At 61.6% G+C, this 10371-nt stretch overlaps 5 protein-coding genes across 5 annotated transcripts in view; all 5 read right to left on the bottom strand.

Moving 5' to 3' along the window:
• The window catches only part of LMXM_32_0750 (conserved hypothetical protein), a gene marked incomplete at both ends in the record, with an annotated part of 2313 nt that extends 1180 nt beyond the window's left edge, over positions 1–1133 (bottom strand). The window contains one exon of the mRNA XM_003878275.1: positions 1–1133. This exon is cut by the window's left edge and continues 1180 nt beyond it. Coding sequence (XP_003878324.1) covers positions 1–1133 — 1133 coding nt within the window.
• A 1279-nt stretch (positions 1134–2412) lies between these two features.
• On the bottom strand, positions 2413–3528 carry LMXM_32_0740 (conserved hypothetical protein; the record flags this gene model as incomplete). Its single annotated transcript, XM_003878274.1, has 1 exon — positions 2413–3528. The coding sequence occupies one exon, from the start codon at positions 3526–3528 to the stop codon at positions 2413–2415; it is 1116 nt and encodes a 371-aa protein (XP_003878323.1).
• A 784-nt stretch (positions 3529–4312) lies between these two features.
• LMXM_32_0730 (conserved hypothetical protein) lies at positions 4313–5839 on the bottom strand (the record flags this gene model as incomplete). Its single annotated transcript, XM_003878273.1, has 1 exon — positions 4313–5839. One exon carries the CDS (start codon positions 5837–5839, stop codon positions 4313–4315), a length of 1527 nt encoding a protein of 508 aa, XP_003878322.1.
• A 742-nt stretch (positions 5840–6581) lies between these two features.
• LMXM_32_0720 (putative 60S ribosomal protein L6) lies at positions 6582–7169 on the bottom strand (the record flags this gene model as incomplete). The annotated part of the gene is made up of 1 exon (XM_003878272.1): positions 6582–7169. One exon carries the CDS (start codon positions 7167–7169, stop codon positions 6582–6584), a length of 588 nt encoding a protein of 195 aa, XP_003878321.1.
• A 1065-nt stretch (positions 7170–8234) lies between these two features.
• Positions 8235–10124, bottom strand: LMXM_32_0710 (conserved hypothetical protein; the record flags this gene model as incomplete). The annotated part of the gene is made up of 1 exon (XM_003878271.1): positions 8235–10124. One exon carries the CDS (start codon positions 10122–10124, stop codon positions 8235–8237), a length of 1890 nt encoding a protein of 629 aa, XP_003878320.1.
• Positions 10125–10371: the final 247 nt, after the last annotated feature.

Below are 10371 nucleotides of genomic sequence, written 5' to 3'. Positions count from 1 at the left end.
AGCCATCGCACGTAGGCGACTACCAGCGGGTGGTTGCTGCAGAAGTCCACCACACGACCCTCGATAAACAGACTGGATAAAACCGCAGCGTGCGCCATAACGCAGTACCGCACGAGAAGCTCCGCCTCTGTCGGCAGCGCGCCTCCGGGACAGACGGCGGCACTGTGCACGTCGTGTGGGACGCAGATGAAGATGGGCGTCGGCGACGCCTTTCCGTCTTGGTTCAGCGGGCAACCCTCGCCGCGGTTGGCGTTGCCGTGGTACGCTGCGTCCTCGAGCGGCTCCGGCTCCAGCGACACCGGCGGCACGTGGCGAGATGCATCAGAGGCAAACTCAAGTGAGCCCGCCCACGCCGAAGACGCGGGGGCCGACTTCACGGAGAGGGCATTGGGCGCTAGCGACGATACACTCGGCAGCCGACGGCGGCGACGGCTGCGACCACTCGGTGACCCTTTGCCCGTCAGTCGAACTGCTATGTCGTCCTCAACACTCGCCCGCGGCTGCAGCCCCTGTACCTGGTGCAAGAGCGCCTTTCCGCTTAGCCGGGCTTGGTGGTGCCCATGCAACACGCGGCCCGCATCCACCGTCATTGTGGCCTCTGTCGCTGCGTCCTCGATGGTTTCCGACGTCTCAGCGTCCCACGCGTGCGGCGCCGGGATCTGCTCCGCCGTCGAGTTCAGTTGCGCGCTCATCTTTGTCGACACGGTGGTGTGCGCATCGACCCAGTATTCCCTCAAGCGGGTTGGAAAGACGTCCGCCACGGCGTATCGCTCTGGGCGTCGCACCGCGGCAAACGGCAGCCGCACCCGCGCCAGTGTGTCCTGCACATCCTGCAAGCAGCGAATCCACAGAAGCCCCGAAAGGCACAGATGGAGGCGTGCGGCGTAGGGAAGCGCATGGGACAGCTGCCAATGTGCCTCTGTCGCCTCCGATGTGAAGCGCACCTTTGGGTCTGCACTCCCTAGCACCGATGTGTTGCCACGGTCGTCGCTGGAGATCGGCGTGGACTTGACCGCCACATCACGCGCTGCCGACGACGACAGCTGAACAGGCTTCTCGATCAAGTACGCGGCACGCCGGCCAAGATCCACGAGCGAGGTCCAGCGCTCGACTGGGTGCATACGCATCCACATGGCACGCCGCAGCTTCACGGCGCGTGAAGTGGGAATCGCATGTACACGCTCTTGCTGCTGGGGATGCTGATCATGCTTGGATCGATACAGACACGCGAGCGCGGTCGCCGAAGTCCAGCGCTCGGATGTGCCTGTGACAAAATTGCAGTGGCCGCACACACGACATCGCTGGCGTGAAGCAATGTGCCGGTACATCGCGCTGTGCAGCACACAAATATCAGCGCTGAACCCCTCAAAACGAAAAAGGACACAAAGCTGCTCGCGTCGAAGTCCGGCTCACGGACGGTAGTGGGCGCCACGGGGAAGAATGAGAAGCCGAAAACCTCGCAACTCCACGCGTCTGGGAACCGCGCAGGCTGCGATCGACACGAGCGCGGCAACCTTCTTCTCCCTCCACTTCGCCCTTCGCCGACCACCGCTGTTTCAGCGTCGCTTGCTGGCGTCTGGGCAGTGGTATCGTCCCAGCGCAATGGTGCGCATAGCAAGACAGCAACGGTAGCAAAAGCCGAGGAAAGAGTGGAGGTCAAGGGCGCTCGCTCAACCGCGATGGAGCCGCCCCTACCGGGTCTTCAATGCCCAGAGTTCCTCGTACAGGGAAGCAGGGGCGTGCAACAACGCAAAAGCAGAAGATGAGGGCATGCGGATAAAAAGTGAAGCGCAAGTAATGAGGCGCTGCCAATGGCATATATACAAGAGCAGGTGCCACCCCACATCCCCCTCATGCCTTCCAGCGTCTGCACCGGAGAGGAGGAGGCCAGCGGGTGCGTGTACGTGTGAGGGCGGACAGAGAGACAGGGGCAGAGACGGCCAGGACACCGTCGCGACACTTCGCGGATGGTGACTCCACACATGCGCCGGAGCGCTTTTCTCTCCATTTTCAAGAAACCGGAAAACGGTGGAGAGGCGGGAGTTTCTGCTCTGTCGTCGCTGCAAGCGCAGCAACTTGTTACTGCCACAGACCAAGGCGAGCATCGGGTATACGGCACACCGTCGGTGGCTTACTCTTCTACTTCCTCAGTTGGGTGCATGTGTGTATGTGTACGTGTGCGTTGGCTTCCTTTGCGTCGGCTCACACGTGGACGCGAAGCAAACCGTCATCTAATGCAGAGTCTATGGGCACGGCTAGCGTGTGTGGGTGTGTGTGTTGCTGCTGCTCGCTTTGTTTTGGATAAACCGCGCAGACGAAACATGCGCACCCATACGAAATAGTGCGCGTGCGTGCGATGGGCAGAGGTAAGCGTCCGCAAAAGAGTGTTGGCTTCTCTGGAATGTATCAGTCTCAGTGGCACTCGCTAAGTCGTGTGGCGTAGTCCTTGAAATCCACGGGTTTTCCCTCCATGATGTCCTGCAGTAGCAGAGCCTTGATGGTGCGCAGCTGATCCCGCTTCTCTGCCGCGGCGGTACACGACACCACGTACTGATCGTGCACATTCTTGGCCTGCGCTACGTAAGCCGTGTACCGAGAGTTGCGCTCCCTCTCCTCCTGCGCCCGCTTCGCCGCTGCCGCCTCGCTCGCCGCCTTCTTTGCCTCCGCAGCGCGCAGCGAAGGTAACAGCCACGGCTTGCTGTAGTTGAGCCACGGCTTCTGCCTCTTTGCAAACTCGGCTGCATCACCTGCAGAGTGGCTGGCTAGAGCAATAGACGTCTCTGCGCCCTCCTTCGGGTTCGCCTCAGCAGAAACAGCGGCGGCAGAAGACAGCAGCCCTGACTCGGTTGTGTCGGTGAAAGAGGGGATGGGAGTGAGGGCCGGTGCACACCGCAGCAGGTGCTCAGCCGGCAGGGGCGGGCAGTCGCGCACCGACGCGCACACGCCATCCTCGTCGTGCTCGCCTCGCCTTCGTTTTAGGTAAGGTTCCCCCGACTGCAGATGCCGGTGCACCGCGCGCAGTGTCGCTGCGTCGTGATTAGAAGCAGGCATAAACCGCTGTGAGAGACTATAAAGCCAATGCTGCACCTTGAGGTGCCCTACGATGCAGGCCGCGCTGCTCTGCAGCAGCTCCGGGTGCAGTGCCGACAGCGGCGCGTCTGGGAGCGCTAGCGCGCGTGCGGCTTGACAAAACACACGCAAGTTGCCCTGACGCTGGGAGAGCAGCGGGTTTGTCGACCAGTTCAGCAGCGAGAGATCGATGCAGTGGCTTGGGAAGCAGGCGGCCAGGGCAAGGGCGTAATCGGCACCCGTGTAAAGGTACGGCGCTACCCACCGCGCAGTGTTTGTGTGCCTGTTGTCTAGGGATGAGGCCGAGTCATTCTCGCCTCCCTGGGGCAGGTCTTCCGCGTGAAGCACGAACGGAAGATGCCCGGTGTGCCGCAGCATGAACGCCGCAATCTCCTCCTTGGTGGGCGGTCGCGCGTGCTGACTTGGCGGTGCATTGAAGGAATCCGCAGGCGATGACATGGCATCCCCGGATCACATGCGCCCCCGGTTGCCACAAAAGGCGAAGGGAGCAACGGATGTTGGGTGGGCTCGGCACAATGCACCCGGCCGCGCCTGCGAGGTCGACTTCCGATTTCCTTTTCCGTTGTCACTTTCTCCGGCCGGTGTGAAGGAAGTTGAGGAGAGGCCGAGGCAATGCCGTCAACACGACACAGACACACACGGGTCCGCAGATAAACGAGCGGCGCCTCAGGGACCTCTACCGGTGCGCTCGCGCTCTCTCGTCCCGACGGGGCGGCTGTGCGAGGCAAGAAAGGAGTGTTGAGTGGAGCTGGTGCGCACTGGTGGTGTAACCGATAATGCGGCGTGATGGAGCCAGCTGGTCAAACGACGGCGTCGTAAGGGAGGGACGGGGAGTCGAGGAGAAGACAGACAGACAGACAGACAGACAGAGGTGCGTCGAAGCACAATGGTAACGAGACGCGCGTCTCGCATCGGGGGAGAGATGAAGTTCGGCCACGGCACAGAACAATGCGGACGCATCACGCCAGCCATGCTTGTGTGCCCCGTATGTGTGCCCCCTTGTAGGGGCACTACACACGACCTGCGGTGCAGCCTAGCGCCGTGGCCTCGGCGTGAGTCGGTGGACTTCTGTGAGGACGTCATCAATTCGCACACACACACACGTCACAAGCTTGCCTGGGCTCCCTTCCTCTCCCCGCCTCGATTATTTGCCCCTCCCCCCTCCTCTTCACGTGTGGGTAGGCAAGAGAGCAGCAGTCCCCACGCATAAGAGCCGCCTTGTCTAGAACAGGTCGCGCATCAGATCGGCGTCGTCCTCAACTGCACGCGGCGCCTTCACGCCGACGACACGCTCGTATCCCTCTCTCTGTGGGCGCGTCTGTAGCCACGCTTCCACGGGCTGCGGGGCGGCCGCACCACTCGAGAAGGCGCCGTGCACTACCACATCACCAGAGCTGAGGCCGGCGAAGACACAGCCGTCAGCACGACTGGTATCCGCACATGCGCAGAGGACATCCTCGTCCTGCTGGCCGGCCCGCCAGACCAGCGTCGGGTCAAGTCGGTCGCCATCCGCGTAGCAATACTGCACTACGTGGCCGCCCTTTGTGTGCCTGTAGCCGGCACGACTTGTGCACGTCATCATTGTTGAAGACCCACCACCGCGTCCAATCGACAGAGCGGTTGTGTCGAGCACGTGGGGAAGCCCGGTAGCCGCTTCTTCTAGGACTGCCGTCGGCGCAGTAGGACCATCGCTGTGTGAGAGCCGGCGGAGGTCGATTATCCTGACAGCGCTGCCCAGACGTACGGCAAGCCCGTAGCTGCCGGAAGCGCGCGAGGCGCCCGCATCCTTCTGGTGTAGCTCCATCATGCCGCCCACGTGCTTCTCCAGGAAGGGGTCCTCCGTCGCCTTTCCAGGCCCTGCCGGTGTTGTGGCCGCGTACATGTCCACCGCGGCGATGGCCCCGCCGGGACGGTATTTGACCCTGCTGTCCCATATCTGCACTCGGCCATCCTGCCCTCCGCTGGCAAAAACGCGCCCCAGTCCGTTGTGAAAGCCGTCCAGGCTGGCCACGCTCTCCACCACATGGGTGTCTGTCACCTGCCCCGATCCGTGCTTCACCGCGTAGACGCTCCTCTGCTTGAACGTGGCGCTGTTCCACAGCCGCACCGTGCCGTCTTGGCTGCCCGTGAAGAAGGCAGCTGCGTCGTGGGTGTGTGCGGCGACGCACGTGACGGGGGCGCGATGGCCCTTGCACTGGATCACGTCCATCAAACCACGCTCCCCGATTGCACAGTACCCCAGCTGCTCCCCAGATGCTCGCACCAGCACCGGGCTGTCCCCATCCTGGCAGGCGACAAAGTAGCTGCCGTCGCTCGCGCATGTCAAGGCGATGATGGGCTGCAATCCCGAGATACGGTTTACAAACGGCGTCAGCACCCGCGTTGGCTGCACGCGATGCGACTTGAGAGGAACGGTGAAGTCCCACATGCACAGCTGCCCATCCTCGCTGCCGGCGCACAGCGTCGTACCAGCCGTATTGAGGGCGAGGCAGCGGATGCGGCCCTTGATGTCGCTGTGCAAGCGGTAGCCACCGTCGACGTCGTTTCCAGCATTGTGCGGGGTCGGCGAGGAGGAAGAGGGGGGCACTGAAGCCGTCGTCTTTGGAAGAGACGCCAAGGAAGGCGCCGCTGCTGACCTCAAGAACGGCACCGCTGAGGGCACCACGGTGTCGCCGATGGAGGGTGATGCAACGGCTGCGCGCACAACCACCTCTGCCGGGTCGTACTCGTCCCCGCTACTGCTGCTCATGAATAATCGACTTCCGTTTTGCTTGTGTGAATGGGGAGGGGGGACATCCACTTGCGCGTGTGTGCGTGTGTGTGTGCGAGCAGATGCACGAGTAAGCTTTCCGGCGCGTGTGCGGCGTCGTTGCCATCACCGAGACACAAGAAACAAGCGCGAATCAGCTCGCACCACGCAGGCACGGTCACGGAAACACGCACGCAAAGCGCAGAGAGACGAGGGAGGAGGGATGGCAGCGCAACAGAAGAAAAAAATGGAAAAGAGACGTGCCTGCAATGGCACGCATTAGCCGCCATCACAGCACCTCTACCTGCCCACCACCACAGCAGCCTTGCAGGCGTTTGCAAAGTCCACGCCCGCGCCCGCGTGCTGGGGTTGGGGGGGGGGGCGTAATCAGGCACCAAAGGGCCCGCACCGGCCATGCAGCTACCGTGTGCGAGTCCACAGCTGCACACGTGGAAGACCCGACTAAAGCAACGAATACATACGCCCCATGACTCGCGAGTGATGGGCTGCATGAGAGCGAGGATCGCATCTGGTTGCGCATGCGCGGACATGTTCACTTGTTGCGTTCTTTGCGGGTGATTTTTTTTTAAAGGAAAGCGAAGAAACCAAAAAATAGAAAAGACGCCCACGCCTGCGGGAGAACCGAGAAACACGTCGGCACGCGCCTCACCAGAGAGGCTGTAGAGGTAGCGAGGCTACAACACGAGTACGTGCTGCGAGAGCGCGTACGGGTATCCGGTGCTTACCAGTTCCAGCGGTGCGGCGCATCACCGGGCTTCACCGTGAAGACGGAGCGCAGGTAGCCGGCCTTCTCCTTGCCCTGAGCGTCCTTCTTGATGGCGGCGATGAGGGCGGCGTCGATCTTCTTCTGCAGCTGGGCGCGCGCGTCCGACACGGTGGTCTTCTTCCCCGCCTTGGAGGTCTTCTTGGCAGCCTTCTCCGCCTTGGCCTTCTGCTTGTCGCCCATGAAGTCGCCCTCGCTCTTGGTCGGCTTCTCCGCCTTGGGGCGCTGGAACACCTCGGGGGTGATGGGCGCCGTGTCAACGCTGGAGATGTCGACCTTGGTGCTGGTGGCGATCACGTAGCGGGAGTCAATGCGGCGGATGGGGACGCCATTGTACTTCATCGGGCCGGACACGACCAGCGGACCGTTGTGCGGCAGCTGCTTCAGGATCACGGCGCGACGGCCGCGGAAACGGCCGGCGAGGATGATCGCGATGGTGCCCGGAGCACAGCTCTTGCGCAGAGTCGTGTACTCGGGGCTCTTGCGCGACACCTTCTTCGCCGACTTCCTCTTCGCGGCGGACGCAGCGGACTTGGTGGCGGCCATTCGAAACAACTCGCGTGGAACCCAAACTGTGTGAGTGGTGCCGGCAATTGATGGGAGAGATGAAGGGGCGCCGGCGTGTACGCGTGCGCGGCAAGACGAAGAGAAGAGAGTCACAGGAGAGAAAAAAGTGTGCGTGAATGAACGTACGCTGACGGTGATGAGATGGAGAGCGGTGGCGAAGGAGGAGGAGGAGGGGGGCCACAGGCGTGCATCCCAAAAGCACGGGACTCACGGACGATGCGAGGCAAAGTCAAGTCGAGCACGGCTTCCCTTTTTCGCCGTGTTCTTTTTTTTTTACGTGCATCGTGCGCCAGGGCGCCAACAGAGTGTAGCAGCGACGCACAAGTCACACCCGCATGTGTGAAACATGGACCCGTTCTTAATGAGGAGCACGCTCATAATCGAATCCGCCTCCTGGACCTTTGGGGGGAGGGGGAGGGGAGCACACGCATACACGGATGCACGCATGTGAGCCATTCCGCCGCACGTACACGGCGAGTCGCGGAAGGCCAGGAAGAAAGCCAATGGAGACGCATATGTGTGAGGAGCATGTCGTTATACCTCAGAGAGAGAGGTAACACGAGCGCGTGCCAACAACGTAGACAAGAGGAAGAAGGAAACGGGTCACCATACCAGCGTTGCACACGTCCCTCTCGCCTGGGCCTTGTCTTTCCTTCGCTGAGCACAACGGCGAGGCACCCAAAGACGCGAAAAGGTAAATGTGAAGACTGCTGCCATCGCGAATCGTGTAGAACGGAGAAAGGCGAGAAAGGCGGTCGAGGTGGCGGCGTGACAGCGTCTCGGGTTACACCCACCTCGTTGGCCGTTAATGAGGTAGATGTCTTGATGCAAAGCACAAGGGCGAGAAGGAGTCGCGGGCCTATGCAGGCGTACGTACCAGTGCAGGAGGTGTTGATGATGCCGCCGTGGCATGGCACGTGCCTAGTCGTACGAATCTCGATGAGTGCGTACGCGTATGCGGGGTGGTGCCAGTGCGCCTAAACGAATGAAAAGACATGCACTTCTTCATGTGACCCGTCATACCACGCAGAGGCACAGACTCGCTTAGCGGCTGCAGTTGATGAGGTAGAAGAGCACCGACACGGCCATCTGAGACGTAGCGAAGGAAAAGAAGAGCGCCGCTGCGTTCTGCGGCCTCATCACCGGCGAGAGAACGAAGCCGAGAAAGCCGCTCGCGCTGGAGGCGACCCAGTACAATCCCATCACAGTTCCCTTCATCCGCTCCGGGGCGTCGTGGTACGCCACCTCCATCACAGTGGGGTCCACGCAGGCAGAGGCTAAGCCTTGCAGAATGTACGGCATGACCAGCCACCCCGCCGACAGCTTCCGTTGACCTTCGCGGAGAACGTAGTTGTCCTCGCCTTCATAATAGCCACGGCTGTTGATGGAGCACTGCAAGAAGCCGCACCAAAGCATGGAAACGCACATGCACGCGAAACCTGCAAGGATGCGAAGACAGGCGGAGGGAACACGGTGCTGCAGCACGCGTGGAAGCAGCAACTGATCCCAGAGAACCAAGAAGAGAAGCATGGTGACGGTGTTGATGTTGTTGAAAAGCTCCTCAGGTACGCTCAGGGGCATATCCAGCGCCGCGGCCTGGTACATGAGGTTCGTGCTGAACTGATTGCAGATCAACCAGTAAATGGGCAGTGCAAGGAAGGCCTTGCAGATCCGCAGCGTCGCGCGGCAGTCCGCCACCCAGAGCGAGGTGCCGGCAGCGTCGACGCCAAGGTCCGAAAAGGAGGTGTTGCTGCTCGGACTACACGCAGCCGAGGTAGACCACTCGGAAGTCGCAGCGGCTTCGTCAGGAATGGCGTTGTGGGCGGCAGAGATGCCTCCCGTCTCACAGGAAACCGACTGTAGCTTGGCACATGCATAATCGAGCCAGTCGTGGGGGCCCGAGATGCCACCGCGACTGTCGGGCACAATTCGCGCACTGCCTCGCCGCACCGCCCACCTTTTTTGCAGTGCGAGCACCGTCACGCGAACGAGCACAAACTTGGGTGCTGGCGCGTTGCGAGGCAGCCCGTCAAAGCACCCGTAGAGGAAAACACCGCCGAAGCCGACCGACACGGCCGCCAGCAGGAAGCCGTAGTAGTAGCCGGTTGTGTGCTCCTCACTTCCCTGCACGAGGCGATGGCTATCGATATTGCGCAAGAGTGGTGCAACAAAGCTGCCGACGAGGCCGCCGATGTTTCCCACCCAGTAGGCGTACACAAACAGGCGGGAGAGGGCCGCCTTCACGTGGTCCTCCTCGCACAGAGACGCGATGGTGTCTGTATTGGTAGTGCAGCCGTACGGCGAGGCATCGTGCTTCGGCGCGTCACTCACTATGGCAGCCGCATCGGCTGCGACACCCTGGCGAGCCGCCCCCGGCAAGGAGGCTATCTCACGTGTGGAGAGATCGCCAGCCTTGGCAACACTCGCAGCACTCTCCTCCGCCCCTGCCCTCCCGGCTTCAACGATGGTTGGCAGCCCAATGAGGGCGTTACGGTAATGCAGCACGACGCAGTCCGCCATGATCGGATTGGTGCACACCTTCATAGAACCGTACCCGGCGCTAAACCCCAGCAGTGCCACAGCAAACAGCGCCTTACTGCCACCGTTCGCACCGAGAGGGAAGTCGGTGTACAGCAAGGGCGTGGCCGACACGCACAAAAGGAGCAGCGAGGCTGTGTAGACGGCCAGCGCAGCGGCCAGCACACGCGGCCGACCAACCCGGCTATCCGCCACACCTGACGCAACGAACGCTGCCGCAGGGACGAGGATGTACACAATGTTAATTAGCGCATTCGCCGCCGCCGGGCCTGTCCGGAGCATGACGGTGCAATAGGTGAAAAGAGAAAAGGCAACGGCGTAGTAGCCGAGACGCTCAACAAACTCTATACCGAGCAACACCCAGACAGAGCTGGGCAGCCAAAGAAACAAGCACATATCGCTGGATGTGCCTCGCTCGCGCTGTGAGTCACTAGGTGTGTGTGGGGGAGGGGAGGGGGGGGGTACGCTCCCTTGGTGGAGAGAGACCAGGAGCAGAACGGACAGTCTCCGTGCCTTTCACTTTCGTCGGGTTGGTGCGCCTGATGAGCCGCAGCATCCATGTGCGGAGCGGAGCGTGGGTTGCGGAAAGAGGCAAGATGGGGAGAAACCAGAATGTGAGCCAGTAGAAGATTACGCGGCAGAG

The sequence above is a fragment of the Leishmania mexicana genome, chromosome 32, assembly GCF_000234665.1.
Source record: "Leishmania mexicana MHOM/GT/2001/U1103 complete genome, chromosome 32".
In the NCBI taxonomy this organism is placed as follows: Eukaryota; Euglenozoa; class Kinetoplastea; order Trypanosomatida; family Trypanosomatidae; genus Leishmania; species Leishmania mexicana.
The sequence above is the reverse complement of the archived record's forward strand: the minus strand, read 5'-3'. Positions and strand labels throughout refer to the sequence as shown.